The sequence below is a fragment of the Chionomys nivalis genome, chromosome 3, assembly GCF_950005125.1.
Source record: "Chionomys nivalis chromosome 3, mChiNiv1.1, whole genome shotgun sequence".
NCBI lineage: Eukaryota > Metazoa > Chordata > Mammalia > Rodentia > Cricetidae > Chionomys > Chionomys nivalis.
In genome coordinates, this window is record NC_080088.1 from 57,667,878 (window position 1) to 57,688,955 (window position 21,078).

The following is a 21,078-nucleotide window of genomic DNA, read 5'->3' on the forward strand; positions in this document are numbered from 1 at the left end:
GTTGGTCTGGTGACCCAGAGTTCTTAAACTGACAGTGTCCAGTGTGCCAGTCTCACCTCCGCCTTTAATGCTGGAAGGCATATATTTACTTTGAAAGTTTAAAAAATGGCTAATTCTAATTTTGCTCTGTAAGAAGTCTGATTTATTTACTTTTAGAATTTCACAACACTTTGAAATATTTAGAGATACTGTAGGGTGTTGCAAATAGAGGATTAGAAACCACTGGCGTGGATCCAAGAATGTACTTTGCCAATATGCAGCTTTTCCCAAGGCATTTTATCACTGCTTTCCTAATTGTTTTTTATAGTCTCTCACATGCAATAAAATGTTCTTCTAGTAGTCCTTTTCCCCCTCTGTATCCTGAACAACGACATTTTGGGCAACATATTTGCTGTTTATTTATGTGTTGTTTTGGTTAAGGTTATGTTGTAGTGTGTCATTTTCTACTATATCTATATTACTTGCCAGAAGTCTAACTATGACTAAATTCTGAAAGATAATGTCTGTTACATAAATTGGGCCCCAAAACATCAGGCGTGTCCAACTAGCGGCCTCATGGCTACACATGGTCAAAGTCAGCTGAGAATGCAGACCAACCCCAAATCATAAGCTCACTTAACAAAGCATTGTGCATCTTTTGTAACTTGTCAGTGCATTTTTGAGTGAAGACTTTGTAAGTGGCCATATTATGTTTCAGTGTCAAAAGGTTGACCATCCATGATGGAATCAAATGATAATAATTTGTAATAAAGATGATTTATCATCAAATATTAAAATTAATACATGATGCACAGAGATATGGAACCCAAATATTAGAATATTTATTATCCAGAAGTATAAAGGGTCATTGAATCCTAATGTAAACAGTAATTTGGAGGAAATGTTGATAAATCTATCTTGAATAAGAGGAAAAAAGCTGTAAAACCTTTTTGCCAGATGCTGAAGATCAATGAAGTAATAACTGTACAAGTAAAGGGTGGAAAGAATGCCAAGCAAAGGTGGAGGGATTGTACAGCGTTCTTGTGATAACCATGCAGAGTCAGGACAGATCTCATATTCTAGAATGTGGGATGACTGACCTGACCAAAATAAGGTGTGGTGTGTTGAGAAGTAATATCAGAAGTAATGTATGGTTATATAACACAGGGTCAGAGTTCTTAAAGTTCAATCAGTGGTTCTCAACCTTCCTAATGCTGCAACCCTTTAATACAGTTCATATTTTGGGGTGACCCCAACCATAAAATTATTTCTGTTGCTGCTTTATAACTGTCATCTTACTACTGTTATGAATAGTAATATAAATATCTGATGTGACCCCTGAGGCGGGTCACGACCCACAGTTTGATAAGCACCTCTTTAAATGAAGAGGAGAGAGGATGGTTCTAAAATATTATATTTGTGACATTTATTGCAGGGATGTTTTTCGGCATGTGTTACTCCTTTTCATGACATCTGTAGATATTTCACTCAGGAGAGTAGTAGAAATCAGAATTTTGGAGGAAGAGTCAATTAATTTGTTCTATAATGTTCTATAATTAAAATATAATTCAAAGTTTGATAATGATGATGTATTTCTTGGCATAAATTGCTAGCCAAAGGGAGAAAGGTTGGGGTCCTCTGCCAGAGAAGCAAACCTCTTCCCTTTTGGTGGATCGGTAGCTGTGTTTATGTCTTTTTCTTTCTGTTAGTATATTATTCCTTCTGCTTTCTCAGAGGAAGCATACCATGATTACATCCAGCAGAGTCCATGAGAGAAAAGTTCTAGTGTGGTGTGAGGCCACTATTCTGTGCTCTCAGTCAAGTGCAAACTCAGCTTAAGGCCAGAAAGAGTTTTCCAAATATCTTCTCAACAGAATACGGCAAGCAACCTGGCTGCGTTTCAACTTACTGTGAGAAATTACAACCTCTTAAAGCAGAAGAATGTGATCTCAACTTACATTTGCCCCATTCTACTGGGACAAAGTAATACTGGCAGAAATGTAGGCCCATTGATTAACAATGGAAAAACTGAACTGGACAAAGTCTGTTTTGTGTAAACTACATAGTATCTTATTGAAACCTGGAGAAATTAAGACAAATCAAAGTCTTCACCATGAGGCCCATGGCTTGACACTCCTAACTCTGTTGAGTAATGACAGTGGCTACAATGACAATAAGGCCCACAAGAACTTCAGGACTTTTGACCCTAACGTCTACATGAAAGATGATGGGAAGTGTGAATACACTCAGTTGCCTTCATTTGGAAGAACTGAACTAGATCAACTGTGACGTTCCTTTTGAGAATTTTCAAGAAATTACTTAGTGTCTATGGTTCTTAGTTTTTCACAGATGCAGGAAGAACCAAGAGTTAAAACATTCATAAAATTATGTTTTTAGTCAATTGCAAACTAATATGCCCATGCATAGAACTGATCCTGGCTGCCGAGGTGGATGGGATCCATTCCAATAGTGTGGTATTCCTGAAGGAATCCTTTTCTTTTCTCAAAGACTTCATACAGTCCTTCCATGTTCCTGTTTAGTTAGCTGCTTGTCACTGTAACAAACACCCAGAAGAAATATTTCAAAAGGAAGGAAGATTTCCTTTCTCTCATGCTTTGATATGCTTCTGTGCATTGTCACCTGGTTTGTGTGCTTTAAGTTTGGGGTGAGGCGGAATACTGCTCACCAAAAAGCAGAGAGACAGGGTGAGGCCAGAGACAAGATGGAACTTTCTAGAGCATGCCCCTAGTAGCCTTTGTCCTCCAAGTAGGTCCCACCTCCTGCTTTCTACCACTTCCTAATAATGCTACCCTGTTAAAAATCCACTCAGGAATTAATCCACAGGTTAAGTTATATTTCTCATGATCTAATTACCCCTCAGTGACTTGATCCAGCATCTTGGAGCATTCAACATGTAAGATCTTTGGGAAACATTTCATGCACAAAGTGTAACAGTACTACATTGATCATGATTGTTCAGAATTGTTTGGGTTGAGGTATAACAAAGTCTTCATTATAACTTCTGAGGGGAATTCATGTTGCAGTGACGTGGGGACTAGTATTCATTCAACATGGAACTCTGGTTAGTGAGAAATGATAGAGGCAATTGTTAAAACAGTAAATGCAGTCTTCTTCTTTTTACTGATTTTTAGTGAGCTCTACATTTTTCTCTGTTGCCCTCCCTGTCTCTCCCCTCCCCTTCAACCCTCTCCTAAGGTCCTCATGCTCCCAATTTCCTCAGGATATCTTGTCTTTTTCTACTACCCATGTAGATTAGATCTATGTATGTCTCTCTTAGGGTCCTCATTGTTGTCTAGGTTCTCTGAGATTGTAATCTGTGGGCTGGTTTTCTTTGCTTTATGTTAAAAAGCTACTTAGAAGTGAATACATGTGATATTTGTCTTTCTGGGTCTGGTTACCTCACTCAAAATGATGTTTTCTAGCTGTTGTAATATGAACGGCTGGGCTGCGTCCCCGGCACCTGGCCGCCCGCATGGCTAGCTTATGCCCTGAAATAATTACACGGAAACTGTATTCTTTTAATCACTGCCTGGCCCATTAGTTCCAGTCTCTTATTGGCTAGCTCTTACATATTGATCTAACCCATTTCTAATATTCTGTGTAGTACCACGAGCTGGCTTACCAGGAAAGATCTTAACCTGCGTCTGTCTGGAGTGGGAGAATCATGGCGACTCCTGACTCAGCTTCTTTCTCCCAGCATTTTCTTCTGTTTACTCCACCTACCTAAGGTTTGGCCTATCAAATGGGCTAAGGCAGTTTTCTTTATTAGTTAACCAATGAAAGCAACAGATAAGATACAAGAACCACCTCCATCATTTTGATATATTAAATATTGAATGTGAGTGTTCCTTCCTCTATTTTTGTATGAGTATGCTTATAACTTTGTTTATATTGTATTGATACATCTACCATATTACATTGTACATTTCTACCTCTGATACTATGACATTGTTTACAGTTGAAGATCATTGTCTTCATATATTGCACAGTTGTTTATTCTTTTAGTCTTCAAGTTAGATAGGTATTGAGAATTATATGTTTGTCATATTTATTTTTAAGTTAATCAGGTCTTTTAGTTACATAGAGATTATATTTAATATAGATAGTATGATCTTCAGCCTCTTCAAGAGCTTAAAAAAATGGCCTTTAATCTAACCTAAAATTTCTGTACCAACGAAACACAATTACTCCTGGCAATGCCACTCTATTCCCGAGAGAACGTTGAGCACCAAAGACACTCCCCTGGGAGCTTGTCTTCTTGGCAGAACTGGCCTTTGGGTTAAAAAAAGCCCATACCTCAACTTCTGACAAAGATACAAAATATCCCTAAGTGGATAAAACAAGATTGTCTTATCCTGCCAAGACAGGGTAGGATAGTTCTAAAAATGGTATGCCAGTTATGTTAGGCCTTAGCCAAAGTTGGTTGACTCAACATTACAAACGAGACTTTGGGTTGTCAGTTGTCTCTGTCAATTGTTGCACATTTTGGATATCTCTCGATTGTTAAGTAATATTTATTCCCTTCTCAGATCTTTGACGGAGTTAAAGATTATATAATTGTAGTTACTCTTTATGTTATTTAGACTCCTTGAGATAAAATGTTTAACAAAACTTTTGTTCTCAATATTGTTTGTTATATTTATTATTTGTTATTATTGTATATAGTTGTATTTGGTTTAGTTCTATCTTATTTAGACAAAAGGGGGAGATGTAGGGATATAGCCCCACCCATTGGGGGCGTGTTTGCCTTGGGCTAATGTTTACGGATAAATCTGCCGGGCATGATTCCAGCAGCCTTTTTCTTTTGCTCCGCTTTTCCTGTTCTCCGCAGGAACCTGTGGTCCTGTAAGTCTATTTCCTTATTAAAGCTGTATATATCTATATAATCTGTCTGCATCTATTTACGCCGCCACATCTAGCTCCATCCATTTGCCTGTAAATGCAGTCTTCTAAAAGGGCAAAATTATTTTAAAATATTAAATATTTGGAGAATAAAGGGAAAATTCAAGCTCATGATCCTAATCTTTAGAGGCATGCATATTTTATAATTCAGAAATTTGAGTCATTTTAGAAAAAGATTAGACTCTAGTTTATATAATTTCATATGTGAGGTCTTGACCAGCAAGCACCATTGAAATAAGCATTGCTGCTCAAGGAAACCAATTCTCATGCAGTTAAGAACACACGGCAAGGGAGAGATGGTTCAGTTCTTAAGAGATGGTTAAGAGTTGTTAAGAGCACGCAGGGCTTTGAGAGGACCCGAGTTCCTCTCTCAGCACACACATGGGTCAAACCCACGCATAACTCCACTTCCAAGGGTCTCACTCTATTTGGTCCTTCAAGGGTTCCTGTATGCAACAACCCCCATTTCACCACCTCAACAACCCTTATCCTAGAAGCTTTACTTCTTTGTCCATTCCCAGCTCTATCAATGACCAAAACTTGTAGATATGGGTCTGGAGAGCATCCCGGGGATGCTGAGATATTTCATGGTACAGTGATTAAATTTTACCAATAAGAAACTTCAATTGCTTGCACCATATCTTGGTAATATGTATAAAGTGAATTTTCTAGCTCACTTTGGATAGAAATATTAAATCACCCAATATTCCACTTACCCCCTCAGTAACAAACCACCAAAACTTGGATCTCTCTATTTCACTTTTTATTTTAGTGTGCTTTATGCGGTAGTATGTACATTTTCTTTGATATTAATGCTAGTCTTGTTTTTGGTCAGCTTTTCATCAGCGGTATGATCCCAAGAAGCAAAAGAGGTTGTGTTTGTTCTCAGGACAATGTTTCCAATAGGCAAGGTTTGCTGGGCGGGGTTGAGTGATGAAAAATGGGTGATGTATTGGACACTCACCTTATATTTCCACCCTCAGGTAAAAGGCCAAGCTTGAAAGTGCACATCAACACCACCAGCGACTCCATCCTCTTGAAGTTCCTGCGTCCAAATCCAAGTGTAAAACTCGAAGGTTTTCTCCTGGGATATGGCAGCAATGTGTCCCCAAACCAATACTTCCCTCTTCCCACAGAAGGGAAAGTCACTGAGGCTGTAGTAGGTAAGGTGTTTGGGGATCAAACTCAGGGAGAGGGGTGGATGATAAGAGGAACCAACTATAACAAGTTGTCCTAATGTGGAAAATAGGAAGCATTTCTTCTACATCCTTGGCTGAGCCCAATGTGGCAGTATAAATCACCTTTGTGATTAATGCAACCCAAAGCACAGTTCTTTATATTGAAACCTTTTATCATATGAAGAAATAATTGTCTTAACTGCTGTTGAAGCTGTAATCCTTGCCCACATAATCAGGTATATAAAGAAAAAAACAGCTGAAATACTGGACTCAACCCTTGTGGCATTATTTATGTGAACTAATGTTCCTTCTTGTTGTCTTCACTTTCTTCCAGCAGAAGATAGCCACTATAGATTTTGGATTTTATCTTTGGAAAGAAAAGAAAACATACTGCATTTTAAAATTTTTAGTAATTCAGATAAGGAGATTGAAATTTAATATGAATTATGAAATCATGCATTTCTCTGAAAATGTTTTAATGATATAAAATTAGAGTTTCAGGATGTGAGCCATCTTCTCGCTTTCTCTGTGGGGAAATGTAAATATAATCCACTTAAAGGATTAAATGGTTTTGATAAGGATGATTCATTGTGAAGACTTTGAAAGTCTAGGGTGATATTTGGTTCTTTGCTCACTACTAAGATGTTGCTTAAGAGCCCAGTCTCTGAACTTTCGGAGTACAACCCCCGTGTTCCAGCACTTCATATTGCATTTTCGAGTGTGTAATGAGAATGCCAAGATGGGTTGATTTTGTTCTTCTGCCTTTTTGTTTTTCTGGAGAAATCTCTGTTGCTCCTTAATACCAGCCAGGAGGTATTATTGTTAATTAATGAGCAATTAGAGATAATGTTGTAAAGTAGCGAGTAACTCAATTTTACATAAGGGAACCACTTTAAAACAAATCTAAGAGGTGATTACCCCCCCCACTCTGAAAATTAGGTAGTTTTCACAAGTATAGTAACCAATTCCATGAAGAATTTGAGTTTGGATGATTATATTTGCCTGGTATCATCTAATTTTCACTATGGGAATTGACCAAAAGACAAGCTCACTCTCACATTGATATACCATCCCCTTTCCAGGGAGTTTTAGAATTAAACATTTTATCTTTGATAGACTTTTTTGATATTTAACCTGGTAATTTGTTAGCTTCCTTTATAGCATGTGAAAGCATTAAATATTAAGATGTCCAAAGTCAAATTGCTAATGAAAAAATGTACATAATCTAAAGAAAATTTTCTGCATAAAAACTCCAACCTATTGTTTTAATAATTAAGGTTGATCAAATGTCCTGGGACCCCTTCTATTTATTATTTTAATCCATGACTTTTGATTGTATAAATTTCCAAAATTAATGGGAATAATGTTGATGAAAGTCTTGCAAAACAGATTGAATATACATCACTGTGCTAATGTTGTTCTATGTGGTTGTGTATACTGTTTTTTGGAGTGTTTTAAAGCATAAAATACATGTTGATCAAGTATGCATCTATAACAGATAAGAAATACTTTAATAATTCCTTAAATTTATTACATTATTGCTTTAATCCTACAATATCACTTTATACCTGGATCACACTTAAAATTTCTCATGTGGTCTTACAACTGTCTTTTTAGAACTGGTCTATTTGAATCACTAAATAAAGTTCACATTTTGCATTAGATTATGGATCTTAGTTCTCTTCCTTTCCTTTCAGAATATCATTGGTATGTAGAGAAATTGGAACACTTCTTGGGTGAGATGTCCACAGCCTACATTTAATGGGAGGCTTCTCTTATGTTTTTTCCTTTGTAGTACAAAAGGTAGCATATTGTAAAATGGAGACAATCTACATTTTAGGCAGGATTTTATACTAGTTCAAATTCTCTAGAGCATACAGCTTCTTTAAGATGGTATTTCCACGTCCATTCAGATGGAGGAGACAAGAGTTATCTTTGCTATTTGTCAGAGAGCCTCTGGCCAGATAATAATCTTATAAGGTTTATACAGCTATCTATTCATGAACTTGCATGAAGTTCATAACACACCCAGGCCAGAGATATGATTTGGATTTTATTCTTTTGTCAAAGTAACCAAGAATCTAGTAGTTGTACTCTGAGATTTTAAAAACTGCTGATTATGAGGAAAGGGTCTATTCTCAATGAACTCTGTGCCTGCTAACACACAATAGCTATTCAGTATTCTCCCCTACAGTTGAGAGTCTAAAATTGTTGTGGAATATTAGTTGAAGATGTGTTACATTTGCTTATGCTATGGAATATTTGTTTAATGATGCAAAGATGTGTTACATTCTTTTATGTTGCATTGTTTACTCTGTGAATCTGTGTTAGTTTGCCTGCTTAAAACACCTGATTGGTCTAATAAAGAGCTGAAGAATGACCAATAGCTAGAAAGGAGAGGAATAGGTGGGGCTGCCAGGCAGAGAGGATAAACAGGAAGAGAAAGGGGGAAGGAGGAGGAGCAAGAAAAGAAGGAGAGGAGGACACAAGGGTCTCACTATCCAGCCACACAGCCAGTGTGAGAAATAGAAAATAGAGAAAGAATAGAGCCAGAATAGAGAAAGGTTAAAACCCCAGAGGCAAAATGTAGAAGTAGGGAAATGGAATAATTTAGTTAGCAAAGCTGGTTAGAAACAAGCCAAGCTAAGGCCAGGCATTCATAAGAAAGAATATGTCTCCATGTACTTATTTGGGAGCAGGGTGGTAGGCCCCAAAGAGTAAAGAGTAAAAACAACCAACTACATAAAATATTTTGGGAGATGAAAATTGAGTAAGTCTGGCTACCTATGGCTAAAATGGAGTATAGAATGGTAAGCTCCCTAGTCTTGCTACTTTCAGGATATAGTAGATGATCTATAGAACTCAAATATATGGAGTTAAACTGACACAGAACCATTTGAAAATGAAGCAGCTATAAGCAAGAGGAGAAAAAGTCAAGGCTGAAGCTAGTACATAGGCTCCAACAAATAACGGCACGAAGGAAAAAGTCACAACCCATTTCCACCATGAAGATCCAGAGATTCGATTTCCAAGCTATTTGCAGAAAAGGATGGGAGTGTTTGACATACTTTTTCAGTATTTTTATTTTAAAATACAATTGCATCATTTTCTCCTTTCCCTTTCCTCACTCCACCCCCTCTTGTGTACCCCTAACCCTGCTCCCTCTCAACCCATGGATTCTTTCTCTTCAATTGTTATGTACGTGTGTAAATATTGCAACCTACTGAATTTGCCCAGTGTTGCTTATAGTATATGATTTCAGGACGGACTGTTTCAAACTGGACAACCAACCGAGGAGCTTATCTCCAGGGAGGAATATTTGTCCTCTCTGTTCCCAACATTCTTTAGTTCTCTGTAGTTTTTTGTTGAGCGGAGGGTACTGTGAGATTTCCCACTTCCACATTAGAAAGTCTATTGGTCTTGTCTTTGTTTAGGCAGCCAAACTTTGAATCTGATTTTATGTAGCATGCAAAGAAGGTGGGAATTCTATTTAGCAGAAATATGTGCATAGCATTCAACTTTGATATTAGGAAAAAAATGCCCTCCAAGCTGCAGTGAGGATATCCAAATTAATATGGTTTTGTATAATCACTTTTCTTACTCTTTCAACTACAGAATAAAGAACAGACATTCCTTTCAAATTTAAATGGCCATGCCATTTAAAGTATTCTAAGTATATTAAGAATTTCAATGTGACAAGTGATGTTCTCTAGTTCCATTGATGGTTTAAAAATGGAGGCTAAATCATTATATCAAGAAAAAACACTTGAAGTCTAGAGATGCTGTTGCGTATTATCAAGGTGATCTAGAATTTTAAACCTGTAACTTCTTCTCATAGAAATTCTAGTATATTCTACCAGTCCATCCCAGGAGTAACTATGACTGCAGAGTCATTGAGTACCCTTGGGAGATGCCCAACATCTTCCTCCATTGGATGCCCTTAGGAGATGCCCAACATCTTCATGGCCTTTGATCCACTCAGCAGCAAAATAGCTTAGACTCACTGAGATCTGTGTAAAAGCTTACACAAACTCTAAGGAGGGCCATTTGGTTAGGACGAAAATTATCCTCTAAGAAAGGTGCATCTTCTGGCAAAGTTTTCTGAAGGCTAACTGTAGGATATAAAAAGTGCATTCCACCTTCCCAGAGGACCAAGGTTTCCAAGATCGAGGAAGATAATATCTAGTTCTCAGAGATTTAGCTGCAAGTTATGTGACTGATAAACTAAGGAAATGCATTATCATTTTGAAGAAATCTCAGGAGGCCAAATTGAAAAATAATTTTAATGGCCAGTACTGGAGTAATTATCTGGTGACTAGAAGGGAGATAATGATCAGAATAGAGGAATTTAGTGACCAGGGCTTGAAGTCTCTTGGCTTCAGGATGCAGAAAATACTGTTTACAGTATGGAAAGCATGAGAGTTCTTTAATCTGTGTGCGTGTATGTGTGTGCATGTGATGTGTGTGTGTGCATGATGTGTGTGTGATGTGTGTATATGCATGTATCTGTATGCATGTGTGTGATATGTGTGTATGTGCATGTATGTGATATGTGTGTATGTGCATGTGTGTATGTGTATGTCTGTGCGTGCATGTAATGTGTGTGTGTGTGTGTGTGCTTGTGCTTGCTCTGTCTGGCATGCCAATGTCCCTGCGTGGGGTTTCCTGGGAAGGCTGAAAAGAACTGAATCATTGTTTCCTTCTAAAACCTAGCCTAGTTTGTTTTGGTTTTTATTATTAATAATTGTTTCATTCTTTGGCTATGCTTCTGCAACACAGAAAGTCAAAAATTCACTTTAAAAGAATTAAGGTCAATTGATGGCCATTAGAAGTGATTTTTTAGGGTCCAATAAAGAATCCTTGCTTCTTTTAGTTTTTTCTGTGTCCTCCCCACTTCCTTCCCCCTTTCTCGTTATGTCATCTGCTGGGTTGCACCAAGGTCTTGCTAACAGTCGGAAACACTAAGGTCATTTTTATATGCCATTACTTTCTCTTTACAGAATGTTCCCTGGTTAAAGTTCTACCTCTGGTTTCTGTATTTCCTCTCTAATCAGTTAACTGAGAATGAATAGCATTGAATGGACACCCCCAAATATCTGTGGCAGAGACTATAATAGACTCTAAGCTGCTGAGAACATTCAGGTTTCCAGAGTTTATGTAAACTGTTTAAGCCCTGTTACCAGGCAAGTCAGCACCTGCTCATTCAGGAGATCAGAGACAAATCACTGTTCCTTGGGGAACCTTTGGGACAAAGATGCTGGAACTCCTAGGAGGCTGTTCCATGTGACATGCTTGAAGCTCTTACTTGTCCTTTAGAGCAACGTGCTCTTTTTTTATTAATCCTTTTCTTTTTAATATTCTAGTAAGAGCATAAAAATAATTCGACAATTTTTTATATTTTTCATTTAAAAATCGATTTAATAGAATTCTATCATTTCCCCCTCTTTCCTCCCCCCCAGCCTCTCCAGTTCCTCTCCTTTGAAGCCTTTCCATCCCTTCCCATTCTGAAGTCGATAGCCTTTTTTCTTGATTGTATTTGTTTCATATGTATGTGTGCAGATATAAATAGAACCTGTGAAGTCTGTTTTTATTGTTTGTGTGTATATGGTTTCAATGCTGACTACTCTGTGTTGGACAACCAAAACGGGGATCTTTTTATTCTTTTAGTCCTTTGAGTATTTATATATGTTTTGATCATATTCATGCCCCCCTCCTTCAACCATTTTCAAATATAACTCCCTTCCCTATCTATCCAACTTTATGTCTTATTTTTTAAAGATCTTTCAAGGCTAATTCTTGCTGTTCAAATATTCCTGGCTCTGTGGTCTTCCACTGGAATCTAGTCAATTTACCAGGGCTCCACTCTCAGAGAACATAGTTTCTCTCTCTCCCAGCAGCTAAAATTGCCAGTATCCCACAGCTGGGGGTGGGGTTGTGCACCCAGCTCCTCGTTCACACTGGGGTTCGGTTTGCCTTGAGCTCCCACAGGGTTTGAGTATGCTGCTGCAGCTGCTCTGAGTCCCCATGGCCCTTCCCTGGCACGTCCAGGACAGTGTGTCCTGTGCTCTTCCCCTACCTGTGGCTTTTACTCTTCCCAGCCCCTTTTCATGTTTCTTTTTAAGGGATACAAGGGTCATACCTAAATTTAATTAAAGCTATATACAGCAAGCCGACAGCTAATATCAAATTAAATGGAGAGAAACTTAAAGCCATCCCACTAAAATCAGGAACACGCCAAGGCTGTCCACTCTCTCCATACCTCTTCAATATAGTTCTCGAAGTTTTAGCAATAGCAATAAGACAACATAAGGGGATAAAGGGGATTCAAATTGGAAAGGAAGAAGTTAAACTTGCATTATTTGCAGATGATATGATAGTGTACATGAGCGACCCCAAAAACTCCACCAAAGAACTCCTACAGCTGATAAACGCCTTTAGTAATGAGGCCTCCCAGAGGCATTGGGTCTCAGCATCTCCATGTGTCTGATAAGCAGACTCAATGAGTTTGAGCTATTCTCAGTTCTTCAGTCAAGGCTCACTGTCAACAGAACAAAGTATCTCCCTTGGTCTGTAGTGGTAGTCTCAAGGAGAAACAGTTCTTTGAGTTTGGGGGTGATTCTACTATTGGTAAATAGCTGGTTTGCCTATCATGTGAAAATTTAAACCCATTGCCTGGTGTAATTATTAAACGTGTCCCATTTTCTCAGTAGTTGGAACGGTGCCTGCTTGACCTCTTTGTGAGCAAAAGCCCAAAGTTCTCAGCATGACCCTCAGATCTTTCATAGTCTGGTCATTAAGTGACAGCCCAAACTTTACTCTTCCCTCTGAGAAGGGGAAGCAAGGCGAGATGTTGGCTATGAGTTCTCTTCTGTGCAAGCTCACCAAATGCCATGCACAGTAACTAATCAGTATATGCTAGAACAGAGATTTTCATCAACGAAATGATTGTTGAGTTCCCTTAATGTCCTGGGCCAAGGGATTGGTCAGTTGTTCCTGGGAGGTGCCCTGTAGAATAGATACTGTAAACAGCATCTTCTTTATTCCAGGGAAGACAGGGATCCCTGGAGGTTTAGGAATACGCCAGCAGCAGGCTGACTCCAGATCCGTCTTGTCCATTAGCCACCACAGCACACTGCTATTCAGCCTCACAGTATACACATACCGAGGTTCTTTTCAGCTATATGGGGAAACTCCTTTGAGAAAACAGTTCTTGGCACTGCACCTCTACCTGGTCATAGTCACTTTTAAAGGACTGGGAGAAACGACAACCTGATGGTTTGAAGTCTTCAACTCTGGACACTGTTCTTTGGAGAAAACTGTCCAAATGAAGTTCCGGTCATCCACTAGGCCTTTCTAGACAGACAATGTGAGACATTGAAGTGTTCATGGGTGAATGCGTGTGTACACCAGAACAGGCTAGATCTCAAACATCTAGCTCCCACCGAACATTAAAACAGCTAAGGGACAGCAAACCCACCATGCTAAGCTTCTGTGTGAGGTGCACGTAGAAGCACAGATAAGAAAATACTACAGGCGAGAAAGCCAGCAATTTATCTGACAGGTTTGGTAAGTGGGAAAGGATGTGGACTGGCCGTTAGAGCAAGTGGATCAGAGCAATACGTTACTAAGTATTTGTGATATCAGGGGGAGAATTTGTCACAGAAAGAAAGCAAAGGAGGGTTAGTTTGGGACTGTGGCTGGATGAGATGTACCAGGCTCTGTGTCAGACCATAGGAAACAAGATGGAGCAGCAGAGGTACTGAGCATGCAGGGACAGGGAGTGGAGGGTCAGCTTGGTGCTGGCTTCATGCGCAGGTGGCAAATGGTCTTGGAGGACTCTATGTTCAGAGTTAAATGAGTTATTATCACTCTTCTCAATTCCTAGTTTTCTTTACATTTCATTTAGTAAGTGGTGTCCTGTGGGCCACGCATCAGGGAGGTGGGGTTGGAGCCTGAGCTCCTGTAGTTGGGCCTTCCATGCCTCTCACCTTCTTAGATAAGTTCTCAACTGTCATATCTCCAAGACTCGCATGTTCTTGCTCACTGTGTCCAGCATGGCTTGGTCCTGGACACCTGACTGAGGCAACAAGGAAATGAAGAGATGACAGACACACACACACACACACACACACACACACACACACACACAGAGAGAGAGAGAGAGAGAGAGAGAGAGAGAGAGAGAGAGAGAGAGAGACTAACTGGGGTCAGGTGGACTGGAGAGGCACCTACTACACAACCAGGAGCCTCGGCACATTTATTATATAGCACACAGGAAGAGGGGTTAGCTAGTTTTGGTAAAGCATCTGTAGAGGAACAGTCTCAGGCTGCAGTCATCAGGAAAAGGAAGCTTCAATTGCTGGTTTTCACACACGGCCAACATTAGCACATTCAATCAGAGGAAGGCATCCTCAGTTCCCTGAGTCTGATTTGGGGAAGTCTCTGCCAGTTCCCAGGGGTCTGAGACTCTGGAGTCAATGACATGGACACAGTCATGTCAATGACACACATGTGCTCAAGACCTCATCTGCTCACCATACATTCACTTAGAGCCCTTCTATTCCCCACACATGTTGTTTGACTGACCATCTAGTGCTCACTCCCAGCAGCTGGCTTCCATGTCCAGCAGACCCTTAGGTGTGAACTCAGGGAGCATTAGGGTAGCTACAGACACACTATGGTGCCATATGGCCAGATGTGGTAGCTGTAGCAGAGTAAATGAAGGCAGACAGAAATTTTAATAATATATTCAGTTTTAATTGGGAAAGAGACTTATAGAACCCGAGATTCCAGCGAAGAACAGGAAAGCAGAAGGGGCGGGGGAGTGCACACCAGCAATATTTATTAGTAAAAAATATTCCCAGGCGATCCCACCCTACAAGCAAGGTGATTGGCTGGGGCTACCCCTACATCTCCCCCTTCTGTCTAAATAAGATAGAGCCAAACCAAATACAACTATATACAATAGGAACAAATAGATAGATAATTATAGTTTTCCTTAGTTGTAATAAAAGATAAAATAGATCTAAATATTGTAACTGTAATTCTTGCTTGATAACTGTTTTGCTATATGAAATTTTACTATGTTAAAGTTAAAGCCTTTCTTTTTTGTCTAAACAGAAAAAGGGGAAATGATGGAGGAGGGAAATGATGTCTATGTGTTAATTTCATTGGTTAAATAAAGAGACTGCCTTGGCCCTGATAGGACAGAAAATTAGGTAGGTGGAGTAGACAGACAGAATGCTGGGAGAAAGAAGCCGAGTCAGTCAGTCGCCATGATTCTCCCGCTGGACACAGACACAGGTTAAGATCCTCCCTGGTAAGCCACCAGTTTGTGGTGCTACACAAAATATTAGAAATGGGTTATATCAATATGTAAGAGCTAGCCAATAAAAGGCTGGAACTAATGGGCCAGGCAGTGTTTAAAAGAATACAGTTTCCGTGTAATTATTCTGGGTAAAGCTAAAGCTAGCCGGGTGGCAGGAAGCAGCCACACTGCTCCTATTACAACAGGTAGCAGTTGTGCTTGCATGCTCTGGAGCTATCACTGTTGTGGAGTGTTAGCATAAGATGTGTTACATTCATTTATGCTGTGGGATATTTGTTTAAAGCTGCAAAGATGTGTTGCGTTCTTTCATGTTGCATTTGTTTAACTCTGTAAAGTTGTTTTACCTTGCCTGTCTAAAACACCTGATTAGTCTAATAAAGAGTTGAACAACCAATAGCTTGGCAGGAGAGAGGAAAAGGTGGGACTGCCAGGCAGAGAGAATAAACAGGAGGAGAAATCTAGAAAAGAAAAAACGAGAAGAATGAAGATAAGAAAAGGAGGAGAGAAGGATGCCAGGAGGCCAGTCCCCCAGACCACAGCCAGCCACAGAGTAAGAAGGAAAGAGAGACATACAGAATAAAGAAAGATTAAAAAGCCCAGGGGCAAAGCATAGTTAAAGAGAAATGGGATAATTTAAGTTAGAAAAGCTGGCTATAAACAAGCCAAGGTAAGGCCAGGCGTTCATAAGTAGTGATAAATATGTGTATTTTTTGGGAAGCTGGGTGGCGGGTTCCCAAAAGAGTCAAAAAAACAAAACAAAAACAAAAACAAAAAAAAACTACCTATCACTATACATTCCTATCCTAGGGTATTCGGATGAAACAAGCACCATTCTGCCCCTACTCGGTTGTGTCAAAGTCCCAGTGCATGGACTGCAGTTGTGGGAAAAAGAGATTTTATTTCCTGTCCTGAGAGTGCAAATGAGAAGAGAAGAAACTTTGATAATGGAATAAACCCTAATGGGACACATTTTGTCTTCATCTATTTTCTGCCACTATAATAGGATACCCGGGACTAAATTTTTACTAAATTTATATTTATTTAAACAAGAGAGATATCTGGACCTCAATTCTGGAGGCTATAAGGTTCAGGGCTAGGCAGGTGCATCCAGAAAAGGTTCTCGTGCTGCACCCCAGCCTGGCAAGTGGGGTCGTGTGGCTGGCACACATGTGAGGATGGGAAGTTGGTCCATGCAAGACAGAGCATAGAGTGTGTTTGTGAGAGATTAAGGGACAGTGCTGGATTGATTTATAAAAACCCACTAGGGTTCCAAACATATTCCGTGGAGGAACTGAACTTCATAATGGAACATAGCACAGTTCAAAGTTGTTGGGAGTCAGAGGTAAGGAGGAGGATGATTGGGGCACATCTCCAAAGGGTCACCTTAAGTGGTAAGTAGACACCATAGCAGGTGAAGGCGGAGACAGTGGAAGAAAAGAAATGGCATGTTTTTTTTAAAGGTCCTTAATAATTCATTTTCTATACTTTAAAAGGTTTCATTGACCATTTGTTTTCTGCCTTGGGCCCACAATTAACACAGCCAGTCCTGGGTGAAATGCGTCTTTGATAGTGTTGCCTCCCCAAATCTCCTCAAGTGAAAGTAGAACACAGAGCAACACTCCAGCGATGTCTCCTTCACTGGGATGTGGTTTTTGCAGCCGGCTGTTTTGGAAACACCATTAAAGTGTTTTCTTCCAAACACTTTAGTAGGACTGTGAGGAGTGGATGAGTCTAGCAGAGCTCTGGGGACATTGAGTTCGGAAAGAAAAAGCCCTTTTCCTTACATCTTTATCCATCAGAGCTATTTTGAGACCCCGCCCATTCCGCTGCAGGGAGAGCTGGGGCTGCTTCTTGCTGGAGTTTATCATCAACCCTGTAGATTTGTCCTTCGACACGCGCCGACCTAATCTGTAAGCTCCCACAGACGAAGTGTGTGACTATTCTGGGCCCCCTTCTCTGTCTGACATCCAAGCCCTTTCTGCATTGCTGGTGGTTCCGTGATGGGGCTGGCTACACTTCTGTGGATCTTTTGTACTTTGGTGTTATTCCAGTCCTGGAGACTGAGGAAGCCAGAATTTTCTTTGAACTAAGGGGCATAGCAGTGTGTTCTGTCAAACTGGGCACAGGTTCATCATTTAAAAGATTTTGTAATATTTGATGGAAATAGTTACCAAACAGCCCAGGGTTTGTCAAATTGTCTCCAATTATTTTTCAGGCACAATAGGAAAAGGTTTATTGATCTACACTAAAACAGATATCTGGTTTAAATAATTTTGATAAGTAAAAGAAACAGTTCGGTAAATAGACTTACTAATTCCCTGCTTAAGAATTATGAGGCTTGCAGGAAAAGGTGCTTTGTGTTTATGGGCTCTGCTGGTTCCCATTCCCTAATAGTTTTCTCCATTCTTCATGCAAAACTCCATTTACCCCTTCTTTCCAAATATGTTAATGGATAATCACGGCTTTTCAGGCTTAAGGATGCATAAATGAGCAAAGCCTGAGCTCAAAGTGTAGCCTGGTCTAGTCTGAGCTCAGTTCACCGAGTCTTTCTGTAGAGATGTGGAAATACTCTAAAGGGTGGGCTCACTTAGTTCCTGATAATTACAGCTCCATAGATATTCTTTTTCTGCTATCAAAAAGCTAGTAATCTAAGTGACTTAAAGATTACTGTGTTCTTAACTTAGTAACCATTGTGAAGTTAGCACAGTGCTAACACCTCTGCTCATTCTTCCCCATGGACTCCTGACTTCCGTGGTTCTTTGCCACTGGATAACTGAGCGTTGGCCCTAGTGAGCACAAGTGCCCTCAGGTGTCTAGAAAAATGTTCCATTAGTGTTTTCCCCAAAAAGAACCTCCACTCTTTCTTAAAATTGGTTTTACCTCTTATCGGTTGTGCTCTCAGGGCCTGTGGGCACAGTCTTCCAAGCCCACCTTATGCTTGTTTGCTGTAATAAACTACAATTAGAATGTATTATGAGCTTCTGTTGGACAATATGTCTTGAAGACTTTTTACAGTGATATTTATGAATGAGGATGGTGTATAATTTTCTTGGGGGAAATATTTTTATTTCGGAAACTGTGATACTTGCTTTTGTTTATTTTTAGTATTTCCCCCCTTACTGTCTGTCCTTTAATCCCACAGAACACAGACACTTTTTCATTCAAGAAAATTGATAATAGCGCTAACATATAATTACCATACAAATAACTAACATATACTCTGTACAATTACAAATAAACTTAGCCACAATGAAGGGCTCTGTGAAAACAGCTACTGTGGTTTGTCTCCACTTAGTTAATGGAAAAGATAAAAGATACCCAGAGAAGCATCTGCCTTGTCCCACTGACAGCCAGGCAGGATTGAACCCCAGCCTCTAGAGAGGGAAATGCAGTTCAGCATAAAACCAAGTTCTTAGAATAATTGGGAGTGTAGTGATATCTTGTTTGTCAAATAAAGCTTTTTTGTAGATCAGAGGTCGGAGCTAGCCACTAGCTAACCGTAGAGGTCTGGAGGTCTATATAGACAGCCAGGAAGTGATATGGCCAGGTAGAGGGGAGGGGAGTGATAAGGCGGAAAGAGACAGGAACTCTGTCTCTTTTGGTTGGGAAGATGAGAAGTAAGGTGGCTGTGGTTTTGCTCCTTTGTCTCTCAGATGGCTCAGTATTTTCCCCCATATCTGACTCCAGGTTTTATTATTAAGACCTGTTAGAATTCATGCTACAGGGGAGGGGAGAGGGAAAGGAAGAAGGAACAGGGGCAGGAAGAGATAGAAGATGAATGAATGTGTTTAAGCTCCTGACATGGTTTTTTCTAAGGTAACCCTGGCTTACCTAATGTTTGTAATATGACATATGCATGGTAGAAACTTTGCATGACAGAAACACATGCGACTGTGGCCACATGCTGAGCAGTGTCCTTTGCAAGACTGGAGTCCTCTAATAGAAGATCTAAAATTTGAAAGATAGAATTTAAATTGTGCACTTATAGTAGGATTATAACCTTCACTAAAAATATATGTTGATACATGTCTTCAATGTTAGACTTCATTAACCAATAAGTTCTCTTATCCATTACCCTAGGGCATTTGCAATCTTAAGCAAATTAAGTTAAACTGGGGATTAACTAACAGAATAACAAATTTAAAGGAACTACATCCTATATAAATTATCTTGTGTGGAGATTTTAATTGCATATGTTCCTTAAATAATGAAATAATTTTGGTAGAATGTTTGCTAAGACCCCAATGTGTGAATTTGTAGTCTACTATAAATCTACAATACAGAATGGAATCGAAAACTTGACTTTAGTTGCTCCATCTTCCCATGTCTGTATCACCAACAGAGCATGGACACTGCTGAAACAGTGCAAGGTGGGAGTATTTACAGAGCAGTAAGTGTGAATACATCCACACCCAGTGCTCCACTTCTGTTCTGCCATAGCCTATGCAAAACGACTGTGAACATGACCAAAACTGATTTTTAAATGGTTCCTATGACCATGTTAGATCCTCGGCACTGTCTTTGGCATCTGTATTGCTCTAATATTTCAAGTCCTTTTCAAAAAGCTGCTAGCCCATAATTAAATGCCTGTCTTAAGGTAGTAATTAAATATTAGTTCTAAATTGAGTAAAGCTCATGCCTGATCTCTGTTTTCTAGAAGGGCATTGTTGAGACTTATTAAAGAGACATTTTGAAGACTAGATTAAGATACTTATATAATTGTAGGGTCACATACAAAACTAACATTGAGGGCCTTTGTTTCAAAAAGCAAGATTGATTATCATTAGAGAGTAAACCTCCTTCGCCTCTCACAGTCTCTTATCTTGAATTTTGTCATGTGGTTTTTGTTTGTTTGTTTGTTTTTCAAGACAGGGTTTCTCTGTGTAGCTTTGGTGCCTGAAGAAGGATGCTTAAGAGAAATCCCACACTATCTCAGAATTGAGAAATAGACGGTTATTTATTTAGGGGTAGACTTACAAATCAGAATCCGCTGCTGGAACGGAGATAAGAAACCGAATCCTGCAGCCTTTTAGTTAAGATCAAGTATAGAATCTAATAGGGTTTAACATAATTTTACATGCATAATTTAAGGCCTAATATTTTTAAGGATTGTCTCTGATATTTTAATGATAAGTTCTGGTGGATAACTTCATTCCAACCTATCTAGAGTTGCAAAATAGGATTCAGTGGAATTTAAAAGACATGAGATTGGGGATGGGCATAAATTGAATCTAGGAGGTGTTAGGGGAAGTAAGTGGGGACTAAATATTTATTAAAATAAATTGTATGCATGTTTGAAATTTTCAAATAATTAATGAATATACTATATCTGGCTGGAATGATGACTCTGAGGTTAAGAGCATTCACTGCTCATGCAGAGGACTGGGATTTGGTTCTTAGCACCCATGTGGCACCTTACAACCATTTATAACTACAGTTCCAGGAAACCTGATGCCTTCTTTTGGCCTCTGAGGGCCCTAGAAAAGCATGTGACGCATATATATGCAGGTGTGTGTGTGTGTGTGTGTAAATGAGCATGTGGGTATAATATAAAATTGAGAAAGGCTTTCAAGTGGATAACAGTAGGTGTGTGGAAAGAAGGAATGCAGGCAAAAGGACACATGAGTTATGAAAGATGACAAAAAGCTTTTTTTTTTAGTTTCAACCTAC

At 39.4% G+C, this 21,078-nt stretch overlaps 1 protein-coding gene across 2 annotated transcripts in view; it reads left to right on the forward strand.

The window, feature by feature from the left end:
• The window catches only part of Abi3bp (ABI family member 3 binding protein), a 207,210-nt gene that overhangs the window by 58,513 nt on the left and 127,619 nt on the right, over positions 1–21,078 (forward strand). For both annotated transcript variants that reach the window (XM_057765303.1, XM_057765302.1), the window contains exon 2: positions 5,886–6,065. In XM_057765303.1, the coding sequence (XP_057621286.1) occupies positions 5,886–6,065 (180 nt within the window). The remainder of the gene's footprint in view (positions 1–5,885; positions 6,066–21,078) is intronic.